The sequence below is a fragment of the Schistocerca americana genome, chromosome X (assembly GCF_021461395.2).
Source record: "Schistocerca americana isolate TAMUIC-IGC-003095 chromosome X, iqSchAmer2.1, whole genome shotgun sequence".
Lineage (NCBI taxonomy): Eukaryota > Metazoa > Arthropoda > Insecta > Orthoptera > Acrididae > Schistocerca > Schistocerca americana.
The window spans coordinates 283,158,470-283,185,756 of record NC_060130.1 but is presented as its reverse complement, the minus strand read 5'-3'; the positions used below and the strand labels follow the sequence as shown (position 1 = coordinate 283,185,756).

The 27,287-nt window shown below is 40.3% G+C and overlaps 1 protein-coding gene across 2 annotated transcripts in view; it reads right to left on the bottom strand.

The window, feature by feature from the left end:
• LOC124556608 (inhibitor of growth protein 3-like) overlaps nucleotides 1-27,287 on the bottom strand; it is a 192,272-nt gene that overhangs the window by 154,637 nt on the left and 10,348 nt on the right. The window contains exons 2-3 of one of the 2 annotated variants that reach the window (XM_047130574.1): nucleotides 22,087-22,199; nucleotides 3,857-3,928 (exon numbers count right to left, since the gene is read on the bottom strand). In XM_047130574.1, the coding sequence (XP_046986530.1) occupies nucleotides 3,857-3,928; nucleotides 22,087-22,117 (103 nt within the window). In that variant the 5' untranslated portion in view covers nucleotides 22,118-22,199. The remainder of the gene's footprint in view (nucleotides 1-3,856; nucleotides 3,929-22,086; nucleotides 22,200-27,287) is intronic. The other variant, XM_047130575.1, reaches the window with a different exon arrangement.

The following is a 27,287-nucleotide window of genomic DNA, read 5'->3' as shown; positions in this document are numbered from 1 at the left end:
TTCCCAGATCTCCTGGTTGTCCTCGGTCGTATACACCCTGTAGCCAGACTGCAATGGTCACATTGAATGAAAGCAGCAACACAGAGTGGGCCAGGAAAGGTGGAGGGATAGCACAGTATGTGTGCGTGCGTGAGAAGGGCACTGTCCAATGGAGCGGGCAGAGACTAGAAGGCAACAGGACAAGGCTGCCATACAGAGCATTGGGAGGCTGTGGGGAAAGGGCTGGGAGGACAGTAAAGGAGAGGATCAGAGAAGGGGATGAGACCAGTGGGTGCGTTGCAGGAAGTGGCACACAATGAAGGTGAGGGGACATGAAATAGATGTAGGTGATAAGACAGAGGGAGCAGAATCTGTTGGGTGGAAGGCATGGAGACATTGGTTATCGCCGGCTGATGCCAGGATTATTTCAAGAATGCAGAACATGTTTTAAGGATAACTCCCACGTGCACAGTCCAGAAAAGCTGGTGGTGGAGGGGAGGATCCAGATGGCAAGGGTTGTGAAACGGCTGCTGAAATCAAGCAGGTTATGTTCAGCAGCATGTTGTGCCACAGGGTGGTCCACTTCTCTTTGCTCTAGGCCACAGTTTGGTGGTGGTCATTCATCTTGGTGGACAGCTAGTTGGTAGTGATACCAGCAAAAAAAGCTATGTAATAATTGCAGCAGAGCTGGTATATGATATGGCTGCTTTCATATGTGGCCAGGCCTCTGATGGCATAGGATAAATCTGTGACAGGACTGGAATGGTAGGATAAGCCTGCGACAGGACTGGAATAGCAAGCGCTGGCTGGTTGGATTGGGCATGTCTCGCACCTGGCTCTTCCACAGGGATTTGATCCCTGTGGTAAGGGGCTGGGATTAGGCGTAGAATACGGATGGATTAGGATATTGTAAGGGTTGGGAGGGTGACGGAAAATACATAGGATGAGACGTTCAGCATATTGGGCAAGTTAATACTTGTTACTGCAGAATGCCTTCCTCGGGTGGCCAGGCTGTATGGGAAGGACTTTTTGGTGTGGAAGGAATGGCAGCTGTTGAATTGCAGGTAGTGTTGGAGGTTGGTGGGTTTAATGTGGACAGAGGTGTGGATGGAGCCATCAGATGGGAGCAAATCAGTGTACAGGAAGGTGGTATGCTGGACTAGGACCAGGTGAAGTGGATGGGAGAGAAGCTGTTGAGGTTGTGAAGGAATGAGGATAGGATGTCTTGGCCCTGAATGCAGATCACGAAGATATCATCAATGAACCTGAACTAGACTAAGCGTTTGGGGTTTTGGGAGTCTAGGAAGATTTTGTCTAGATGGCCCATAAATGGGTTGGCACAGGACAGAGATATGCAGATGCCCATGGCTGTGCCACAAATTTATTTGTATACCTTCCCTTCAAAGGAGCAGTAGTTGGCTGCTTCACAACTGAGTCATCTGGATCCTCCACCACCAGCTTCTCTGAACTGCACAGGTGGGAGTTACCCTTACAATACATTCTGTACTCCTAAAATTATCCCAGCCTCAACCTACGATAACCAATGTCCCCACACCCTCCACCCAACAGTTTCTGCCCCTTCTGTCCTATCACCTCCTCCCAATTCACATCCCTCACCCTCACCGTGCACTGTGCTCTGCCAATGCACCCACCAGTCTTTTCCCCTCTCTGCTCCTCTCACAGCATCCCGACATTGCACCTGGAAGCCTGGGCTCGCCGCACCCTGCTAACCTTCCTCCTTCCCTGCCTCTACTACAGATTGTTGCTTTCATCCAACACGACAGCTGCAGTTCAGTTATTAGCTAGAACGTTCAGAGATGGCGGTTGTGTGTGTGTGTGTGTGTGTGTGTGTGTGTGTGTGTGTGTGTGTGTGTGTGTTCTACTTTCTTTTCTGAAGAAGGCTTTGCCCAAAAGCTCAGTGTCCAACAGACTTTTCATTGTGCCTGTCTGCATCTCAAACTGTCACCTTTACGGTGAATAGCAATCTATCCTTTTCACATATACATACAGATAAATTTTAATACACTAGGTTCGTGAATTTCTCTCAATTTTTTAAGACAAACGCCAGATTTCAAAACTCTTCCAAACACATTCACTCTTCAAATTCTTATGCAATGTAACAGAAAGGAATTATTTAATTTGCCCAGTTGGAAAAAAAAAACCCTTCGTATATGGGGGGGGGGGGGGGGGGGGAGTACTTGGTGATTGGGAAGGCTTGGGTATTGGGGAGGAGCTAATCAACTGAAGCATTAAACAAACCTAGTTTAATCAACAGCAATGACATAATCTGTTCCATAGGTTAAGTCTGTCAGATATCCTGTATTCGGGAGACAGAAGAGTGTGGCACACAACATTTACACTTTGCATTGAACTTTTCAAGGAAATGAGCCTGAGCACACTACAGTATAACTGAAAACGTCATTCCCTTCTCTCTCTCTCTCTCTCTCTCTCTCTCTCTCTCTCTCTCTCTCTCTCACACACACACACACACACACACACACACACACACACACACGCAGACACGAAATTTTTGACTAGGATGGAACTGTTCCAATAATAAGTTATGGAAGCTCCAGATTCTAAGATCCAAGTGCCAACGATGAAAATCCAAGAGGACTCAAATGGTAAACCCTGCTCACTTGCGAAAAGGATAGGTAATATGAGGCACATTGGAACTGTTATAGACTGGCATGATAGGATGGTAAACAATTAAATGAGTACAAGCTATGCAATGAACCATAATTTGAAAGTATGATAAACATCCCAAAAAAGTATACGTATACGAGACACTAGCTCACACAGGACAAAAATGACGAAGGGGCAAAATGAAGCATGTAAACCAGAATGCTGAAAGACCAGTGCAGGGACAATATATAAAAACACGTTAAGAAATTAAAATGGTAAGATACGTAGCCAAGACAAGTGTTAGAAATATGAATAAAATGTTTCAGATGGAAGTTAGAGGTAATGAAATGAGAATAATCAATTAGAAATAGGTTGGAAGGTGAAGACAATGTAGAGGTGGTTGCTTAAAAGGGAATTGTTGAAACTGATAAGTATCAATATACACAGATTAAGAACTGTAAAAGATCTCTGTAAACTTCATGTCATCCTGCCAATGTTTCATGGCTGTATCATCGCAACAGTATCCACATTGTCTAAGAAGTGACAGTTAGAGTAAATTTCAAACACTATTTTTTGTTTACTTAGTGAAAATATTCATTTATCTGAACCTGTCTCCCTCATTTCTTAATGAATGAGTATAGAGAAGAGACACATTTCATTTTGCATGAGATTAATAAACCTGTTGTAGCAACCACAATGTCTTAGAGGCAGTAGACTCTTGACATCATCAACACTTCAATTAAAATTAATCAGTTTGCTTTATTACCAAGACATTTAGCTGAAAGTGAAGTAACAACCAAAATATCATGGTGTTTCTGAATAACATCTCTAAATGGACCTCACATTTTACAGTGGCCTGGGATTACATACAAGGGATGATTTGACAGTGAAAATAAGCATTAGATCTTATGACATACCTCAGCAGTGGTAGCAATTTTATCATTGGCTATCAAAACCAAAAACATAATATGTTAAAGTTACTCTAATAGATAGTTTTACTCCTCACTAACTCTTTACCACCCACACACGACATAAACTCTGAAAGATTATTATTCAGCCACCATTTTATCAAAAACGTAAGTGGATTAAATGCAATATGGGAAAGATTAGAAAGCTAATGGATGACAATGGAAGACCAAAACGAAAACGAAAGGCAATGAACCAATCTTTGATAAAGTTAGCGTATTTTCAACAACTTATAAAGAAGAAAAGAACCATAAAGAATTTTAATATTTTCTCAACGATTACTCACTCTGGACCGTCAAGTCCATCTCACGCATTTCAGTGAAACGATCCCTCAGTTCTTGGGGAAGATGTTCTATCACTGTGAACAAATTATCACAAAATCAGTGCCAATACTTGTTTCATATATATCAAGCACAATACTCAGTAAGAGGTATTACTGTTCTGTTTCACATGATCATAGAAAACTGCTAAGTCACAGTTACATTTACATTAAATTATTCAGAAGCTAAAAATTTGAAATGTGATGGGAAAAAAGCCATCATTCAGTAAATGAGAAATTTTTACAGGACACTGTAAATCATTAAAACAGAAAACATTAATTTTAAAAGTTAAATTTTTTGTAACAGCTACGATAAACATTCATACAATGAAAAACATGTTTCTAGCACCATTACTAACAATTTTGTGACATTACACATGTTTAAGAAAACCTTCAAAATAGTAGTTAGTTTGCTTTATGAAAACACAAATCAGAACCAATGTTCTTCCAACATGGCAGTAACAAAAAATTACAAAACCAGCAATAATAAAAAAAAATTTTGTAGCAAAAATGCATTAACACAAAATAAATCAATGTTATAATTATTCAGAAGTTTTTATCAACACAATAGAATCTAAACTGCCTAATTCTTGTCACATTCTTATTTTGAATGCTGTTAGGCGCAACTTCTGTTTGTCGTTTGTTTATGAGGGCATGCTGAAAAGTAATTGTTCTGAAGTTTTTATTCTGTTTTCAATATCAGTTGAGGTATTATATGGCGTGCATATTACTTGATTGACTTTCCTGCTCTGCTGACTCAAGCTGCACCAAATTGTAGGGTGTACCATTGTGGTGTGTAACATAAGCATGTTGATACATGAGAAACAGCATACTGTAATCATGTTTCTAATCTCAGAAATGGTGCCTCCAACTGAAATCGTGTTGATGATTGTATGGACAGAATTAATGTGCAATATTGGGTTGTTTGTGCTCATGACATAGGATACGGTGATGCTAACCTCAACATGTGTGACAGAGATCAGAGTGGATGCCCAAGTACAGCAAGCAACGAGGCTCATCAGAACTGGGTTGAAGTCATCAGAGAAAATCATTGGATAGCACAGACACAACTCTCAGATAAGTGTGGCATATCATAAGAGAGTGTACAGGTCATCATTGCAGAACTACAGTACAGAAAACTGTGTGGACTGTGGGTGCCTCAAATGTTCACTCCTGATATGAAACAGAGGAGACTGGTCATCTGCCAACAATTTCTTTTGTGCTTTCATTGTAAGGATTATGGGTTCCTTAACAACACTGTGACAGCTGATGAAAGCGGAGTTCACCATTTTTACCCCAAAAACATAACAGCATCATTGGAGTTCCACCACAAAGGATAACCAATGCCAAATAAGTTGAAGATCATGCCATCAGCAGTCAGTCATGCTCAGTGTGTTCTGGGACATTCAAGGTGTGGAGCATTTGGAATGCATGAAGGCACCACCATAAACTCTGCATGGTACTGAGTGATCCTTAGAAAACAGCAAGCATGAATTCAAAAGACTTCATTCACACATGGAGCAATCTCTTCTTCAGCATAACAATGAAAGACCAGACACGAGTGCTGCAACATCTGCAACATTCAGATGCCTTGGGTTCACTGTCATCGATCATCCTCTATAAAGTCCCGACTTAGCCTCATGCAATTTTTATCTGTTTCCAAAACTTAAACAACACCTTCGAGGATTTCACTTTGATAGCAATGAAACAGTGCAAGCAGAGGTGAGGCTGTGGCTCCATCAACAAAGCAAACATTCTACAGTGATGATAACAATAAATTGGCCTCTCACTGGGCAAAATGTGTTCATTATCAAGGTGATTATGTTAAGAAAGAAATATGTAGACATGAAGAATAAAGATGTAGAATGTTAATAAAGTTTGTTTTAATTAAAAAGCTTTAAGAGGTATCGCGTAAATTCTGAGGTGTTACTTGTCAGCATGCCCTTGTAAATACGCTAGTAATGAACTTACCATATTATTGGAAGTTACATTCTTTTTTTATAGTGAAACACACATAATATACCTCATAATGTTCCATTAGTTCTACATATTTAAGTTTTTCCATTTGCTGTAGAAAGACTTTATTTGACCGTAAGTGGAAACTGTGGGAGTTCCCCGAATAAAGTAGTGGGATGTATTGTGGGTGCTGTAGTAAATGGTTTCGCTAGGGGGAATGTCATTGGGAGGACTCTGTGCAGATCACTGAGGCGACTCTCATCGAATTTCAAAATATGCAACAGAAATAGGTTAACAGAGGTGCAAGAAAGTATGATCTGTGCCGTTTAGGCACAGATGGATAAAGTTAGGAGAGAGCTTGTGAGAATGAGGGAAGGCAGTGGCGAGGGGGTGGTTGGGAACTGGCAGATGGCAGGAGGGCTAGCAGGAGGAGAATGTGATGTCATAGTTTTGTTGTGTCTACTAGCAACAGGTTTCAGATGCCAGAGTTGAGGGGACAGTAGCCTCAGGATGGTGTAGGAAAAGGTAATGTGCAGTAGTCTCTGCCTCCAGATAGGAAGGATAGGAAAACCACCAATGTTGGGAAGAAGTAAGTACTGCTGCAAGGCAGCAGTCATAGCAGAGGTGCAGGCCATTGATTACCAGAGAAATTATGGGAGGAGTATCAGGTCACCAGCTTTTTTAAGCCAAGTGCTGAGCTAAATCAGGTGACTGAGGGTTTAATGCTTTTGTGTAAGGATTTCACAAACGATGATCAGGTGGTGATAATGGGTGGGGCAGGGAAAGCTTGTACAGGGACAGGGCATACAACATAGGTGGTGCCCCGAATAAGATAGCTTCCCTATCTGGTAGTACCAATGTCAACATGGTAAAGCTTTTCTGGTGCAAGATCGGCCTGTCTTGGTAGTGCTGTATGGTGAGTCAATGTGGAGATGGCACTGATGACTCCTAATTGGATGCACTGGAATCAGCAGTGACTATCAGGACATTAGGCTACCATAGGCACGATCTGCACCTCAACAGCGCTGCGAAGGTTGGTCGGTGGAGTTGATTGGTGAGGGTAAAGCAGGTGTATGTGGGGTCACTCATAGTCAAATAACTTGTCATGAGTATGATAACTAGGCATTTTTTTAGAATAAACCATGACAACAGGCTCCTCTCTTAAAAGTATCTCAACCTGCTTAGAGATTTCTTCAACTCGTAGGCAAAAATTAGAAAGTATCGTATTGGAGTGCACGAACACCAAGCAAATTTGCTTAGAATGTTCTATTTTTCATCAAAATGTGCAGTCCATTAAAAATAAAGTAGCTTTGTAGTACGTATTACAGAGCACTGGTGTAGAGATGATGAATTATAACATTTAGTGCTATTGTCATATCAATGTGCAAGGCCATGTAAAACACAGCCAAGTTCTCTATACAGATGACAGCAACACCATAGTCACAGATAAAACATCAGAATTCTTATTACAGAAAGCAAATAAAACCCTCAAGGATGTTTACAATTGGACAGTACGTAATAAATTAATGTTAAGCATAGGAAAAACATACAGGGTGCACTTCAGCAGGGGACAACACTGTCACATGAGGCATAGATGATAACCCTATAGATCGTGTAGCAAGCACAAAGTTTTTAGGGATGAACAGTAGCAGCCAACAAGGAATGAGCACACAAAGATACTGGCAAGAAGAATGTCATCAGCATGTTATGCTCTTATAATTTTAACATCAGTTTGTAACAGCTGATGTCTTGTGGTGACTGCATGAAAGATCTGCATGCACTCAGTTCTGAGCTATGAAATTCTTTTCTATAGATCAAAGACACACAATATGGACGATTTTTAAACTGCAGAAAAGGGCCATAAGAATAACAGCTAGAAAATCTGGGCATCTTTCCTCCACAAAGTGAGGACATCCCCCAATCTGTGGTGCATATCAGGGAAAACATTGCCCTAGTTATCAACATGAAAAACTGTTTACTCAATAATCAAGAATACTTTATGGCAGAGTTTCTTCATTTACCTTAATAATGGACACAAATTACATTTCCACAGAAGTTTCAAATCAAGTTCAATTTGTGAACTACATCTCCATCTACTTATTTCACACTTTTATTCCATCTGAGACTACTCCAAAATTTCTTGCCCATATATTTGAAGTTATGCATTGACTCTACAGTTACCTGGTGATTTTGTAATGAAACAAAATTGAGGAATTTCAATTACCTGTCTGAAGTGAATTACAATTACATAATTTCTAAATGAGTTTTAAGTTACTGCAGAGCCTTTCAGATTATGCAGGGCTTATTGAGCTGGCACTACATCAAACATGTCAGTGTTTTCTGCACAAAGAATACTACCGTCTTGTCACAACTCTCTCATGAACACGCAATGTTAAGGTACTTTTGATGACCATTTACACTGATGTACTAGATACATCAGCAACAAGATTCTTATCTTGCTCTTGCACAGAGATGATAATTTTGTGAGAACATAATTCATCTGTTAGTGGTATTCTATCAAAGCCTTTCCAAAACGCAATAACTGTGCAACACAAAAAGCTGTTTCCAAGTCCTGCAAGAGACTGAAAGTATCAATATAAACTCTTGAGCATTTGAATTAAAGACACTCAACAGTTGAGAGTATAAGTACATTTGTGGGGGAGTAGTAGTAGTAGTAGTAGTAGTAGCAGCAGCAGCAGCAGCAGCAGATGTTGTTGTTGTCCAACATTAGTCCGGTGAGCAGTGTAGCACATTTATTTGCTACTACAATAAGTGATAGTGGCAGCCCTTGTTATCAGCACACTGGTCCTGCAGCATCAAAGTCTTGATATGACAGTTTCCTACAGGATCAAGGTACTCACGGTACACCCTTAGCACAGTGAAATGTTAAAAGCCCAATGCCTGAGTGTTCTCCAAGACTGAAAGCCTATGCTATGGGAAACCATGACCTGGTCGTAATCAAATGTGATGATACTGTCCCTCTGCCTCACCCAGCACCAAGTGTCATATTGATGGCGAGTACCATACAACATGGCAACAGAAATGCTCTTGCTCCTACTCAGCAGCTATCTCCATTTCAATTTCCCATGAGCACAGGTAAGCATGTTTGCAATGGATTGCAATATTTACCATAATGGGTGAAGTGAGCCTTCTACCAATAGTCTGAGATTGCACTACAGGAAAAAGTTTTCATTTTATACCATCTAGAACAGAGCATGAAAACTGTGGAATATTGAGAGTCTTTAAATACTGGGGAGACAATTATCACTGTGCGTTTCGTAAAATAAACAGCTGCATTAATGCAGTTTTAACAATTTACAGTAGCCAAATAGAAAAAGAAACCATTCTCCTTGTTTTATACACTGAACTTATAAAACTCAAACAATGGAATAACAAAATTAATTGGACAGATTGCTACTCATCATACATGGTATGCATTGAGAGGCAGACTGACACATTTACAGCTAAAGTTGGAAAAATCTCAGCTTTTGGATGAAGTCCATCAGATGAGAGACAAACACAAGAACAACTTACACACACATGGCCACTGTTTCTCCAGGTGCTGTGGTGCCACTTCAGCGAGCAGTGATCATGGGTAGTGGGGGTACAGAAGCAGTGTGAGGTGGGGATGGGAAGGATAGCAGGGTAGAGGTGGGTGAAGATGTTATAATGCTGCTTGTATGTGTGTGAGCACAGATGTAGCAGTGACAGGGTACCAGGCTGCTAGGTGAAGCAACACGAGCTGTACTTGGGCACAAAGAGAAGCAGAGAGAGGGAAAGGACTATGCTTGTGAGCTGGGGGACAGAAGGCATGTGTCAGGCTGAAGCGGAAGCAGGGAAGGGGACAGAGGCAGATGGGGGACAGGGACTAGCAAAGGTTGAGGTCAGGAGGTTTATGGGGATGAAGGATATGTTACACCAAGAATTCCCACCTGCACAATTCAGAAAAGGTGGGAAGAATCCATATAGAATGGGCTGCAAAGCAGCCATTGAAGTCAAGCTCTCTGTGCTGTACAGCATGTTTAGCAACAGGCTGGTCCAGTTGTCTCTCGGCCACAATTTGGCAGTGGCTATTCATGCGGACAGACAGCTTGTTAGTGGTAATGTCCACATAGAATGCTGTACAGTGCCTGTAGTTAACTTGCTAGATTACACAGCTGCCTTTACATGTGGTCCTGTATTTGATGGGGTAGGAAATGCCTGTGACAGGATTGGAGCAGATGGCAGTGGGAGGATGTATGGGAAAGGTTTTACATCTGGGTCTTTTACAAGGATTGGTATAAGGGCTAAGGGGTTGGGAGCAGGATAGGAATATGCACAGACAAGGTTACTGCATAAGTTGATTGGGTGCTGGAACACTACTGTGGGAGGGATGAGGAGGATATTTCTAATTTCAGGGCATAGCGAGAGGGAGTTGAAACCCTGATGGAGAACATAATTCAATTGCTCTAGTTCCGCATGGTACTGCGTCACAAGGAGGATGCTCCTCTGTGATCAGCCAGTGGGTGTGGCAGGTGATTGGATAGATAAAGACACAGAAAATCAATTTCTGGATAAGGATGATAGAGTAGTATCAGTCTGTGAAGGCCTCAGGAGACTCTCAGCATATTTTGAGAAAGCTGCTTGTCATTGCAGAGTCAATGACCAGAAGTGGCTAGGCTGCATGTAAGTGACTTCTTGGTGTGGAATAAGTTGCAGCTGTCACGATGGAGGTGTTGTGAGTTGGTAGGTCCAGATCACTGAAGATGTTATCGATGAGGGTGAACCAGGTAAGGGGTTTGGGGTTCTGGATGGCTAGGAAGTATTTCTCTACATGGCCCATGAACAGGTTGGCATAGGATGGTGGGGTAACGAGTCAAAACATGTGGCATCCAGTGGCATGCAAACCAACGAGGACTCCATCTTGGAGGTCTTTTTGTCCCTGTTCTCCTTGGATGATTTCGATGTTTGTGAGGGCTTGTCTGCCCTAGTTTCTGGGACACAGGAGATACACAGAGCCCTACAACCAACAACCTATCGCTCCTCCAATGGCTGGTATCGTGTTGCAGGTCAGCAGAATCCTAGGAGGGGCGTGTTCTGATGGAGCCATTCCTGGTGAGAGACACCAGAGGAGCGTGTTGCTTCTCTGGCTGGGGATGGGTGTGGGGGTCAATATTCCCAGTAGTTAGGGAGTCAATGCTTCCAAAGTGGGTGTGGGGGCAAACAGTCGGAGGGGAGCCCCCAAGCAGCAGGGAAGGGGATGTAGTCAAGCAGCCCTGAGGGCCCGATGTAAAAGGGCTAGAGATAATAATGTTGTTGTAGATGTAGCAGGCATCATAGTCATATGTGCAGGATGCATTCGGTCATGTTCCTTCTCGTCCTCTTGATACATCAGTTGGTCAGTAGTCATGTATTCTTGGATTTTCTTTTTTCTTTGGAAGACAGAGCAGCCCAATGAACAGGGGTAAAGGTGCTTCCTGCAACTGACACAAACGGAGCAAAGTGCACAAAAAGCGTTCATGTGCAACTGATGTCCATAAAGTCTGAGTGCTTCATTTGTGAGTCATCCACCTTGGCACCACCTGTCACCCACTCTGAACAGGAACTCTTGCCCCTGGCACCACCCAGCCACAGCAACAGTTAGCAGCTTGGTAACTGTTGCCTGGAATCCCCATACCCTAGCCACAACAGGCACACACTCCTCAAATACGTGGCGAGTTTCCAGCACAGGCACCAATAGTGTGATCACTGCATGGTCAGGGGCTACGACAATTCAGGTACTCAAAGAGCCCCCCCTGGCGGGATGGCTACGGTGTTGGGTTTTGGGCTATTGCATCTGTCAGAGAGGAGGAAAGGATGAAAAGTATAAAGTGCCGAAAGAAAAAATGAGTGTCAAAAATCATAAACCAATTTCAAACACGATTGGCACCAAAACAATCCAATGTAAAGGCAGAGGGGGAAAAAAGAACAGTACGAGGACTGACTTACAAAACAGGAAGGGAAGTAGCACTGCAATGGCCAGGACCCCATGTTCACCAAGCGTGTACTCACAAAAGAGATGTGAGCCCCCTGGAGGCAAAGGCTGAAGGAAGATCTGTTATGGCGTCAGATACCATGAAAAACAAGAAATAGGTGGATGGGAGGAGGAAGAAGGAGAAGAAAGCAGCCCGCGAGAAAACATATACGAGGGATGGTGGCCGAGAAAAGGTGCAGAAGCAGTTGCCAATGAGAGTGCAGGAAACGAACACTAGTTTCAGGAATGCTTTGCCCTGAAATGAATGCTGGATCAACAGAGGTAACAGATGGCACAAGTTATATATATGTTTTAAAGATAGAGAAATTAAGTAATGGGTTATAAGAACTGATAGCGGAAAATGTTATACTGACTGATAGGGTGGTAATACTACCAATTATGGAGGTAAAAATATGTGGGCAAAAACAAGGTCATTAATTGGGAAGTTGAGAAGTCATTTGTGTGTGGTTGTGAGTAATGTGTACTACGAGCTACTGAAATCATGAGTTGAAATACTGAGTCTCCTAGTTAACGGATTCAAGACAAAAGGTGCTGTGGGTGAATATGGAAAAACAATTAACTGTCAAGTACTGTTGGATGTCAAAATAGGAAAGGAAGCGCATCACATGGACACTGTAGTCATGCTTAATTTACAAGGGAAATTAATAGCAGGATCTGATTGGTTGACAGAGCATCATGCTAAAGCAAGCTATGGAAGAAATGAAATAAGGTTCTATGAAGAAGAGGCAGAGAAAAGGATAAAATTTTTTGAGGAAATGACAGCAACAGGATACCAGGTTTTTCACGAATATATGAAGATGAAGCAGAAGAAGAAGAATAAACTTTGGTTGATGCTAACGGATGAACGGTAAACCTGACCAGTAAGTAAGAGGAAGCTGAACTATCCTGGGAAGAAATTAACAGAAAAATTTATGGGACTGCTACTGTAGGGAGTGAAGAAGCTGAACAGCTGACCAAATTAGAAGAAAAACACAGAGAAATTGTTTTCAAAGAAACCAATAGTTATTACAGACCCACCTGTCAGGATATTTTAGGCCACCTTATCAAATACCTCAGGCGAGAAAAGAAGCCACACAGAAAGAATTACAGAATGGTCAACATAACAGCCACTTGGTCATTGTGGCAAAGAAGAACGGTGATGGGAGGCTTGTTTTGCACACTCAAAAAGCTAACAAACTATTCAAACTGGAAAGAGATCACCCAGCAAATATGGGCAAAACCATACAAAAGTTTAGATGAGAAAAAAATCTTTACAAGTCTCATTTAACATCAGGATATCATAAAATCTTGCTATATCCAGAATGAAGACCACACATCACCTTTTTATATGATAGATCATGGTATTAGTACAAAATGTTGCCTTTTGGCTTAAAAATGTCTGTGTCAGCATTCATTAGGGCACTGAACTGAGTGTTAGGGAAAGAATTACTAAAGGTTATGGGGTATGTGGATGATATTTTGGTAGCTAGTGAGACATAGGGGGAGTACTTGACAACATTGTAAAAGATATTTGAAAGGTGTGCAGTTGCTAGACCTTACTTTACAATATATAAGTTTGGGAGGAGAGAGAGACTGTTTTTAGGACACCTGACATGGAAAATGGGCGAACAAAGAGGTAGAAGGAATGTTACGGCAGCAGGAAGAGGAAAGAATAGGAAGGGGGGCGGGGGGGGGGGGGGGGGGGGGGGGGGAGGGGGGGACAGAGAGCAGGGTTGCCCCAGAAATGCTACATGTGTTGGGGCACCAGCACCACCAGTGACCCTTCCCGATCATCCCCATACCATACCATAAACACAACACAACAGGGAAAATGCCAGGAGAGAAAGACACAAGTGATTGGGAAACAAAATGTCAAAAAAGACCAGACACAACATAGGGAAAAATGTAGGAGGGAGGGGGGGGGGAGGGAGGGGAGAACTTGGCCAGTGTGGAACCAACACCAAGGCTCCCATAACTAACACCATTGTTAACCGAGGGACTCCAATTCAACAGGGAAATTCAACGACTTAAACCTGAGAGGACAAATCACTTTTGTGAAGAAAACCAAGGATGGGGGGTGGGGATGCCGCATTGTGGAGTAAAAAACCCTGGGTCAACCTAGTATGACCAATACAAATATGGCAGAGGATGGTAGACTCCAGCCAGGAGAGGTGGAGAGAAGAACACTGTGAGGTGTGAGTCTCCTTGATTGTGCGAAGTTTATTAAACAGGGAGGTATCCTCCCACAAGAGCCAAGCCATGATCGAACAAAAAGGGATATGACACAAAGCCATAAATCTGGCCCCTGAGGGTCACGGAAGATGGGGGGCAGGTGGCAGCCCCCCGACCTGACAAACAGCAAGTTCATTACTCAGGATACCCACGTGGTTGAGAACCCAAATGAAATCAATCAAACAAGCAGAATCACCAAGATTGGTGAGAAGGCAGAGATCAATGGGTGACAGGAGAAATATTTGGTGGTAGCCTGCAGGCTACATAACAAAACTTGGATGAGGGAGGACCAAGCAGAGGGCCCAATAGGTGGTCATCAATTCCGCAGTAGACGCCCCACACATGGCAGTCAAGTGATGGTGTTCCACACCAGCAGAAGACATGAAGGTATATCCCATGTGATCGGTGGATTTAGAGACATCAGTGGGAAAAACAATAGCATCCTGAAACTCCTGTAAGTGCAGGTGGAACAAACAATGGAATACTAGGGGAGCGAGGGAGGCTTTCGGATCCCAGAAGAGATCCACCTGAATCTGGGTCCAAGGAACTAACCAAGGGGAGGATGGTCGGGAGAGAATGTGGGGGAGAGGACAAGGAGGGGAGATGGAAATCGTGGCAGACAGCAGAGAGAGAGAGAGCGCCCAATTGGTACACACACCTGAGGGCAGGCAGTGGGAGGGCAACATCTTGAAACCAAATAAAGAATAGAATAGGAGGGGTGAGCAGGTGAAGAGTGGGTAGTACTGGCATAGGAAACCAGGAGCTGGGACCGCCGAACCAAAATGAGAGGGATCCCAGTCTCAACCACAAGACTATCGACAAGGCTAGTGCAAAAGGCACTGGTGGTTAAATGGATACCACAATAGTGAACTGGGTCCAAGAGGAGCAGTGAGGAAGAGGCAGCTAATCCATAAACTTGATAACCACAGTCCAGATGAGACAGAACTAATGTCTGATAAAGGCAGAGGAGGGTTGAATGATCTGCACCCCAAGAGGTGTGAGCAAGGAAAGGAAGGACATTGAGTTTACAAAAGAAGTAAAAAAAGACAACCTTCCAAATGTGGATACGGAACAATAAAAAAAGCTTGTCAAAAAGAAGACCCATGAAAAGGAACTGGGGGACCACAGTTAGATGTCCTTGAATCCTGGGATCTTTTATCTCCTTACTAATTGATGATCTGCTTTGATTGGAAACTGCAGTTCGATAGGACTTTCCTCTGCACCGCCATCACAGAGCCCGACTATATGGACCATAGTATGGTGACAGAAATGCACCACCGTCGACTTAAGGGGAGATAATTGAAAATCGTGTGAGTGTGTCCATGTGGAAGCGTGCCTTATGGCACCCTGGAACTGTCATTCCGTAGAGGCCACCAAGTGGGAGCTAGTTTACATACAGAAATCTTCCACATACAGAGCAGGGGTGACCAATGGTCTAGTGTAGGTCACAAGTCCATTAGTAATGCTGAGAAAAAGGAGGACACTTAATATGGAGCACTGTGGTATGGTATTCTCCTGGGTGTACAGAGAGCTGAGAACAGTGTCAACCTGAACTTTGAATGACTGGTGGAATAGGAACTGACAAACAAAACTCAGGAGGGGCCCCGAAGATCCCCTCACTGAGGGCAAGTAGGATGTAATGGCACCAAGCTGTGTCACAGGCCTTATGAAGATCGAAGAAAACTGTGACAAGATGGCAGTGCAGAGGAAAGGCCTACTGAACTGTGGTTTCCAATCAAAGCAGATGATTGATTGGAGACCATCCCTCCTAAAATCTGCATTGGTAAGGAGATAAAAGGTCTCAAGATTCAAGGACCCAACTGAGTCAACAAACCCATTCTGTTCAGGTAAATTTCAGGTGACATTGGTGAGACTGATGGGCTGGCAACCACTGAGGGATAATGGATCCTTGCTGGGCTTAAGGACAGGAACCGCAACACTGTCCCTACATTTAGAGGGGAAAATGCTTTGGAGCTAAATAGAGTTAAAACACCATGAGGAGATATCATCGCCGTGGAGGATTGAGGTGTTGAAGAAACTGGTCATGGACGGAATCAGAGCCAGGGGCTAAATTGTGGGGAAAAGAGAGGGCCAGTGGAAGTTCCCATTCAGTAAAAGGTTCATTTTAGGATTCCACCTGACAAAGAGTTATAGATAAGTGGGAAGCTTCAGACCTCTGTTTCCGGATAAGGTGGCTGGAAAGGCGGCTGACACCAATGTCGTAGCAAAATGGGTTACGAGGTGTTCCCCAATAACTGATGGATCTGTACGAAGGCCACCTGGATGGGCAAGGCCCGGAATATAAGACTGTCGATGACGACCTTGAAGGGTGAGGAGTGTAGCCCACATCCATGATGAAAGGACATAAGAACCTGGAGGAGATAAAGCATTCCCAATATACCCGATTGCTCTGTTTTATTAAGTATTTATGTTTCTTCTCTCTCATAGGTCAAGGAAAGCAGGACAGAAAGGGAGAGCAGGCTTCTGTAAGATCTGGAACTGAAAGACAGCGGGCAACTTTGGGGTGCACTGACTGGCTCCCGAGGCCAAGTTGTGGCAGTAGGTGTCCAGTCTAGGGAGAAGCAGGGGGGAGGGTTTACGGGAGGGAGCCCCATCACCAGTGGGCACTGAAGAAGGGGGACGCTTCACCAGCTGGGGAGCAGGAACAACACACAGAGGAGAGTGCGTGGGAACTGCAGGGGAGGGGAACAGGAGAGGGAGGCGGCACTGGGGTAAAGAGGAGGGAGGAGGGAGTTGTGGCCCCACCCATGTAAGGTAGAGAGAATGCGGTGTCATCGTGTGATGTCACAAGCCTTTTGTAGGTCGAAGAAAACAGCAATAAGGTGTTGACGTTGGTCAAAAGATGTCTGAATGGCAGTAGCATCCCAGTAGGCATTGTGGAGGGAGAGATGGGGGCCCTAGGTAGTGACACTGAGGGAGGGACAGAAAGATTGGGAAATGGTCACTACCACACAGGTCATCGTGTACCATCCAGTAGGTGGCTGGGAGAAGACCAGAGATCCAAATAGAAAGATCAATGGCTGAGTAAGTTGCCGCACTGAAGTGTGTGGAGGCACCAATATTCAAGGGACAGAGGTTGAGATCTGCCATTAAGTTTTCGATGTCTTTACCACGGCCAGTGATCGGCGCTCCACCCCACAAAGGATTATGTGTACTGAAGTTATGGAAGATCAGTAAATATGGGGAACCAATGCAAACAATATCTTCTAAAGCACTCCACCAATGGGAAGGACATAAACATTACAGATGGTAAAGTTCTGAATTGTTCTTACTTGAATAGCCACAGCCTCCAAAGTTGTATCATGAGGCACAAGTTCACTGTATACACAATGGGGACCAAGTACTTATTAATGAAAAGGTGTAGAGTGTGCTGGAAGTTAAATTGAAAAACAGGATCCTAAATCATGTACCATGCCCAAACGGGATCTGCACTAGAGAGACCATCCAATGGAAGGGCAGAAGAGGAAGCATAGGCTTGCAGCACAGAAAGGGAAGTAGTGCTGGAGCCCCATCGTAGCCAAGCATGTACTCATAAAAGAGTTGAGAGCCCACTGATGGGACGCTCATTCTTCCCATGCTCCAAATGCAAATGGAACGGGACGAAACCCTAATACGTGATGCAATGGGAAGTACCCTCTATCAAGCAGCCTCAGTGGTTTGCAGAGTGCACATGTAAAAGATGACTACTAATGTGACTGCTAATGTGCAGCATGGAGTGGTGAATACAAGGGAATCCATGCCCATTAGAAGTGAAAATTTGTTTGTTAGTTGCCAAAGTCTTGAAACAGTTTTAACAGACAACTGATTAGTTGTCTTTCTTGTAGAGTTTCTTAAAGGCCAGAGAAAGAGTTAATGGCAGGAATTAATTTACACATAAAAGGAGAACAAATACACCAAAGTTCATGATGCTGTTACAGAACAAGAACTGCTTGACATAACATTGATGCTTGATAAGCAACAACACCACCAGATAGAATCATTTTCAAATTAGTTTAGCTGTTGACATGGATTATTGTGGACTCTCAAAGTTTGGGCAACATAACATTCTGATTGTAACAAACAAGTTCCAGATAACTCAGTGTGTGATTTCCAGATGTTCATGTTATTTAAGAAGTGCTGGAAGGACAGCAGTTTGAAGACAATCAGCAAGAGCAGAAGTTCGTCCAGAACTGTTCATAAACTTATGAAAGTGATTTTTTGTAGTACGGGGCCAAGAAATTTCAAATGCTTTAACAAGTATGCCTAGAAAAAGGGGAGAGTGGCACTAAATTGAACATAAGATTTTTCATTTTGTAATACTTAGTTCAAATAAAGAAAAATAAGTCAACAACAAAATTATTTTTCTTTCTTAACTAATCCTCATAGATTTCATTTACATGTGTTATGTCACAAACAGATTTTTTACCATAGACATGTGTACACTATTGGTTCACTGATATTAAAAATGTGGAAATTTCAAGTATTTTGTGTAACATTCAAAATCTGTGAAACAAAAGTATCTAAGGCATGATGTATTCTCGATTCACCATGCATTGGCAAGCTGTGTATTTTGACAAATAATGTCATCAACTATCACTGAGACACAGAAAGTTTCACATCATAAATGCAGAAAAAACAAGAAAGATATTAAGAGTTCTAAATGTTACGACAGTCTTGGCACGAACATAACAACTTGTACAAACAATGTTTTTTTTAGACAAATAAAGATACAGAAAGTTACACAAAACACTGAGTATGTTATGAATTATTAAATATTGTTGTGTTTGTAAAATTGCAAAATCTTTTTGGATAATGTGGTATGGAACTGGTGTAAAAAAATCTGAAACATACACCCAACTGGCATCATAAATTGAAAATACAGTTGCAAGGAAGCCTCAAATTCCCCAAAAATAGCAGCAAAATATTTTAGAAATATTTGAAACACAAAACGCTGGAGTCAAGTGACTCAAAATTAATAAATTTATTTTATTTTTAACACACAGAATTTTCAGCTTCCTCTTTTTGTATCCCATTTCCAAAATCCATTTACTGTTTGTTGAAAGGCTTAACATAAAATAAATAATTAAAAAAAGAAAAAACAACAACATGAAAACAACACAATCACATCCCAATAAGCCATGTGCCAAAATTACAGAAATTTCAACTTTTTTTTTCATTATCTTGATTTTGAAATATATTGTGCTGACAATTTTGTTGGCTTATTTACGGTATGTGTCAAATTAAAGTTCTATCTTTGCAACATAATATCAAGATACCATTGATCAATTAGTACTACCATGCGTGATAACACATACTCATGCATATCATCCGACAGTTATCAAAAAAGAGAAAACACACATTACTTATACGCGGATGGCAGAACCATGACTTGGAAGGTGAAGCAAATGATAAGAACTGATGACCTGTAAATACATCAACATAAAAAGTTTCCACTTCCTGAGCTGTAACGTAAAGCATTAGAGATCAGGCAGAGAAAAAGAAACTAAAATTTTATACACTTGGGGATACAAGGAAGCAAGAAAGAAAGGAAAGAATGAGGTAGCACCATTAGTGACAACTTCTTCATTCTCACAATCTGATCAGGAGTAGCCAAGAAAAAAAATACATCTGGACCCCCTGAATTATAACTCATTTCCTTATTTTTACATGTATCTTATGATGGCAAGTCCCATAATGGCAGCATCAGTGCTATAAATATCATTACTAATGCTTTTCTTAGCTTATTTTTATCACAGTGGTGTAAGTTTCTCTTTATATCTCCTTTGTTGCAACAAGTTTGTTTAAATTGATAACTGTCTCCCTTTATTTTGTTGCTAAAAGTATCTGAAATAACCAATAAATAATGTTCCATCAGAAATTAATTTCCTATTTACCAATACACCCTTTCCTTTTCTTTTTATTTTCTTCCTATACTATCCACGAATGAAAAATGAAGCAGAAGAAACCATGTCAATACTAGTTACACTCTGCTATTCTGCTAACCAAGGCTGTCTACAACATGTACCTAATAATGAACGTATTAATTGAACAAAATCTACACTTCCTACATCCACTTCATTTCTTTACCAAGATATTTTCCAAAACTACTGTAATCATATACATCATCACTTTGGAAAATATACTATAACCAATATCATGACGGGAATCAGTCTCAAGTTTTCACAATAATCACACTCCAGCTAGTTTCAAGCCAACTTCCAACTTTGTTTGTTTGTTGATTTTTCCATCCATGCAGTTGTGTGAAATAAGTGTTTATTTCACATGCAGTTGTGTGAAATAAGTGTTTATTTCATGGCACAAGTTGTCTGTGTGGCATTCATAGTCTAGTGATATGCACAGTCAGTTTCTGAAGTGAAGGTCCCATATGTGGCTCCCAGTGGTGATTTCGAATTTTTCTATGGCAACAAGATCTAGAATGGTGTCCAGTGTCAGAAGCTGCTTGAATGCGCAAGTAACAAAACTGAGACCACAGCTACCAATGCAACACCACACTTAGGGGCTTCTCCTGCACTTTGAACCACATGATACACCCCAGCAATCATTTCATCACTTCTGTTCTTGCTTTTACATAGTTTTTCAGCTCCATTCTTCACCTCACCCTATTTCTTATAATCATCATTATTATGATGTACTTATCTTCATCAGACCTAATTTTTATGCACATTATATACTTAAACATAGCTCTCTGGATGACACAATTGCAGAGCTACTTTTGTATCGATTTTCATCTCTACTCATTTTACCCTAAATCACCTTTCTTCTGTTTATTACTATGATAGTGCTATTTCCCAGCAACCTGTCTTTATTAATGAGACAGAGCAAGTGATTTTACATTGATCTGCACACACACTCTTATTGTCTGCTGTCCCTTCATGGTCCAAATTGTTCACATTTCTTTCAGTTTGAAATATGAGCTAATTGCTTGAAAAGCATCAATGGAAATAATTCCTCATCCAAATCATATTATCAGTCACAATACTTTAATTTCTTTTTCTCATCTTCTCCTGTTAGTCTCACACACTCAATTTTTAATCGCCTACAATCAGTCACACTATTTATGCTATTTAGCATATACATTAGTTTTTGCAGAGGCTTATGGGTCCTTACAACTCCTCAGTAACTTCATCTTGTGGTATGGGAATGTATATTAACATATCAAAAAGTTTTTTATTACTAGTTTTTCATTTACATACACACAAATATTATTGTTCAAAACAATCACTCATCCATCAGAAGTGTGTGTATCTATATATTATATGCTGACTACTGCACTCCTTTTTTATGCTACTACCAGTGCATGTTAATTTTTTGTTTGCTTTTTTCCATATTTAGTAATTTTTTTCTCATGTCTCACTTATCACTGCTGTAAGATGGTATTTTGCAACGAACTCCTGAACCTTTTTAAAATTTCAAATTCATAATTTCTTATAGTGCTAACACCATACTACTTGAAAACTTCATAGGTGAGATCCATCTGGAGTACATAGAAAATAAATTCCATCATACTTTTGGCACCACAGTGACAATAATACCTCCTGCAATAAATAAAATATTCTTTCCATGGCTAAATATTGCCTCCACCAAGTCTTTTCTAATAAGAAGTGCCTCCTTCCCTTGGACTTTCCCATCCGTATGAGGCCATTACGAGGCACAGTCAATAAAAAAGTGGAAAAGTAACACACACACTAGTCGTAATACCACATCAGTATTTAAACTTAAAGAGGGATAACTGCTGAGTGTGGCAGGTGAAACAAAAATAAGAATACACATGCGAGGTGTCTCTGGTATAAATAAATGGGTGCAATACCACACTCCACTCAAGATTCCATAGTTGCCATCCACGTACTTGCTAGATACACATCAATGAGGTCATAATCCCACAACATAACCTAAAGCTAAAAATAAAAAAAAATAAAAAAAAATCATGTTTATAGACAACATAAAAAAATTGATACATAAACAAAACCATTAAGTTGTTTTCCCTTAGTATACTCACTTTCTCGACAGTCTTCTAAATAACTCTGCATTATGTATTTTTCTAAAGAGTCTCAGTTACTACCACACATTTCTTCTGACTGAAGTTGCTTTTACACGTGATTCTCCGATTTCCTGTGTATCACAGATTTTAGGCAACAAATGCTTAAGGTTACGGTTTCACACAACACATTTAAACTATTTTATCACAGAATTGCTATGTTTTTTGTTCCTGTGTAAATGCAAAAATTATAAACTGGAACTCCAGTTCTGAAGGACACACACAGTTATTTAAACCTCCAACACTAGAAATCACTCAAACACCATTTATTTCATAACTGCTTCAGAAATTCCAGCTGCAGTTAAGTACTTTTGTGATTTTCTTTGAAGTAGATCCTATATTATTAATATTACTTTCACAAAATCACAGAGCTTCCTTGTGGTATCCCCTTCTTGTGAAACCTTACTAATTGGAATCCTTACCGTCTTCCATCAAAAAGCTTCAACACTCTTCTCACTTTTCTTTATTGTCCATGCTTGTACCTGTGCACAGAACATCTGATAAATTACCTCCTAAAATAGTAATGTTGCTTGACATCACTAACGTTCTCTTTTTACCAAAAAATAGCAACAGCAACAACTACTACAATAAAAACATCAATAACAGTAACATTTAAGATATTTCTGTTGAAAAATAATTTCCTTTATTTCAGTACTTGATTTATTGTCACTTTCTCCATATTTTAATTGTTGGTATATACAAATGGGAGGGGGGGAGTGAAAGTATGTATCAAAACCCAACATGAAAGTCATCATAATTGGGTTTTAATGCAGCAAACATGGGTCATCTCTAAATGTTCATTCCTCAAAACTCGTGTAGGAAAAAAATTTGACAAGGTTTGAGTTGGTTGTGTTTGTAGATGTTGTCTTCTTGTTTGATGGCATCCTGTGTGTGTGTGTGTGTGTGTGTGTGTGTGTGTGTGTGTGTGTGTGTGTGTGTGTGTGTGTGTGAAGGCCGGCCGAAATTTGTGGATGGTAAGTAATTGTTTTTCGTATCAGTAGTTATAGTTGACCTATATAGGTCAAGGGAAATGACAGATTCCAATTTTCGTATTTTTATATGTAGGTATAGGTGTTTTGGTACTGTCAGGTGTGGTCAAGGGAAATGTCTGATTCCAATTTCCATAGTTTTTGCTGTAGGCATTGGTGTTTTGGCATCGTCAGCTGCCTCTGTCTTATATAGGTCAAGGGAAGTGTCAGATTCCTGTAGATTTTGTAATTTTCTGTTTTGTTCGTCATCTTGTGTGTTTTGGGATCGTGGTGTGGGTGGTTCTTTTTTTTCCCCCTGTCATATTTAGCTTGTCCCCTCCCTAAAACCCCCAATTCAAATGGTTCAAATGGCTCTGAGCACTATGGGACTCAACTGCTGTGGTCATCAGTCCCCTAGAACTTAGAACTACTTAAACCTAACTAACCTAAGGACATCACACACATCCATGCCCGAGGCAGGATTCGAACCTGCGACCGTAGCAGTCGCACGGTTCCGGACTGCGCGCCTAGAACAAAACCCCCAATTGCCAGCAGCTGTCCCGTTAGTTTGATTGTATTTTTGGAGGGAGATGTTGTCTTATTTATACGTATTTTCGTGTTTGCTGCTGTGTGTATGTAGTGCTATCATAGGCACCATATTGGAGACTCTTAGAATAGCCATTTCTGCCATATTGATGATGTCATGGGTCAAAGCACATGGGTGGAATCGGACACTTCCGTATTCTCAAAGAATGAACCACTCACAAGTGGTACAATGGACAATAAAGAGTGAAAGACTTTTTTGACAGCAAATTATGGATCTGAGGGCAATATAGAGGCCTATTTTTTAATATTTATTTATTTTTGTACTACCACTATGGCCTTGTTACCTTTCTCTTCTTCACACTACTGTACTTACCCTGAACACACACAATCTAGATTGAAAATAGGATAAGGTGGGGTAAATCTGACTGGGTGGGTAAACCCGACCGCCCTCTATTTGTGAGAAATGGCAAATCGGAGTGATTTCACATTACTGTTACCATATAGAGCATTCGAAATAACGAAAATGTCACCTTGACAGCTTTGCTGCATTTGACATTTAGACACCCAAAAGACAACAAGTGTGTTTCTGATTGTTTCAATTTAATATCTGTGCAAATTACATCACTAGATTTACCTTATTGAATAAAATGACGCAAAACAAACGGTAAGTGATTTTTGTTGTTCATTTAGTGACCTATTCAGTGTATGTATCATTTTTGTTGGAAATGTCATGTAAATTGTTTGTGTGTGTTAAATGAAACATGGCATGGTGGGGTAAATCCGACCGCTAAATGGTGGGGTAAATCTGACCGCACATTTTTTATCGTTTATGTGTATAGAATTATTTATTTATGTAAACAAAGTGAATTTTTGTTTACTTTTAGGAAAATGGTACGAAATTACAAATGAAAAACGACAAAACGCAATCAAAACAATATTCGTTGAGCAGTTGCTACAATGCAAATGGGAATCATCTTTTTCCAATTAAAATTTACATTCATTTAACTTTCAGTACATTTAGTACTCTAAACATTGTTATTTTTTGAATACATTTTGTTCATTTGTGTAAAAAACGTAATTGCTTATAATTATTTCCCAAACAAACTGTTCATTTAGAACTATTTCTTTGCAAAATCAGCCAAACAAAATAGGGGTCAGATTTACCCCACCATTTTTGCAAGTGACAAAAATGGACGTTTCTTAAAATGCAGATATCTCAAAAACTATTCATAGTATAACAAAAATATTTTACAAACAGTTGCTCCTTTATATTACCTATAATTTAACGTATATAATGTTAAGATCCAGCCTCGGATAAGCGTTTTATAGCCGCAAGAAATTACTAGGTCAGATTTACCCCACCTTATCCTACTTTCAAAAACACCAGACACTATGTCCCACCCACGTGTCAGGTCTGCCCAATATTCTTTCAAGGTAAAAATTAATTGCTGCCACTTATGCTCCAGCCTACTAAACATGGAATTCAGTTCACTAAATGACAGCAAGAACTATTACACAAATATTCTATTTATGATTTCTGGCTGTACACAATTATTCTGAGGCGATGTTAAATTAGAAGTGACAGGCATTAATAAAACTCCAAAAGTCTTTGGAAGTTAGGCAGACATAACAAATGACTATGCATCCTATGTAGTAATGTAGGGCAGATAGCCTATGTTACTTTATGAATATGGAAATGTTTTTGTACTTAAATGTCTGAAGACTGAGGATTTAACAAATTCCATTTAAGAAAGTGTATGATATGACACACACATGTGAAGAAGCATGCAAGTTCATGGGCACAAAGATAGAAAATTTTGAGAAATGACAGTAAAATTGCAAGGTTTGTAGGGAAACTTCAGAAACTCTGTCTAGTTACTGATACTGATAGAGAAGGAAATGACATAACAAAAGCAGCTTCACAAAAAAGATAATACTGTGCAAGAGACAATATAGAGGGTATGTGATATAGAACACTCTAGAAACTTCAAGAGACCCCATAATGGTAAACACACACACACACACACACACACACACACACACACACACACACACACACAAACACAAAGTGCACATACATACAATAGTAGGCAGATTTAATTTTCTCAGGGAATAGTACACTAAATATCCAACAAAGAACTGAGCCTCATTGGAAAGTACTGAAGATCTTCACTGTCACTATCATGGGATACACAAGATACCTTTTACCAGAGAAATTTTACAATGATATGGGCAAAGCATAATCCCATACAAACATTATTTCTCAGACAAAAGTTGCATTAATTGAAGGTCCAACCTGTTAACACATTCAGTGCAGACAATTTAACAGATTTAACTCCCCAAGCATTCACTTACTATCAAAGCTAGGAATGCAGTTGGTAACATGCATCATCATGTATGTAATTGGTACATGTTAATGTAAAAGATTTGAACAAATTCTCCAAAAAGTGTAATGGAAGTGTCATAAAATAGCAGAACAAAGTAAAATGATGCTGAGTGAGACTGCAGCTACATACACACATTATTTTATAGAAATAATCAGTATTATTATTATTATTATTATTATTATTATTAATTAAACAGAATTGACAACAAATAATCAAGGAAAGTGTTTGTATGAGGAAAATACAGAACTGCAACACAATAAAACATGTCACACTTAGAATTAAGATTACACATACAAATCTGTGACAGATAGTCTATACGATATAAGAAGAATTACAGATATAGAGTTCTCTTAAAGAGAATATCAAAAAGCAGATCAGCCATTATTATTTTGTGGACACATACAAATACTAGAACAAATTACATAAATTTTCACTATAAAGAATGATTACTTCATCACAAGTAAAGGTTTTTCTTACCTAAAGTTGAATATCAAAGTCTCCCTCATCTATGTAATTTATTAAAGCGAACGCATGTATGGAACTCGATTCAAATAACAAGATAAGCTACCAAATGTCAGTGGTCTACGTAACAGTCTCAATGTTCATTTCAACATGCTAAAAACTTCACCGCCCTCATCTATATTATTACGCCACGAAATTACCCAGTATGGGAGAAGGGAACATAAGTGCACAAAATACACAAGTATTACAATATGCAGTTCAACACAAGACACTTGGTTTTAAAGATAGGTAGATGTGGTCACTACACAATGAGTTTTATTTGTTTTTTGAATATTAACATATTTTCGAAGATATTGAATATACTGATACTGTCTGTCTGCATTGATCATGACGTCACCAAAACAAGTGAATTAAAATACTCCAAGAAGTCCAATATGCATAAAATATGTCATAACAAGCATTTTGGTTAATTTCATGGCAACATACTTAGTGGCTTCACCAACTGACAAATTTCCACTTATTAATCTACCCTATATCTTCGGCTACACTACAAACCACTCTGTCAGCACAATAAGATGTCATATTCACATTTGTTGTCTTTGCTAATTCCCAACTCAACTTTCATCTTCCAACAGCATCAGGGAAGCATCTGATTGCACCCATCTGCTTTGATCCATGACGCCATCAAAATGGCAGAAATGCCTCCTTTCCTACTTCCAGCGTATACAAAATGGCGACAATGTCATCACTACATAAACATACCAACAATTGCAAACAGAAATAAAAATGTCACAAAAAA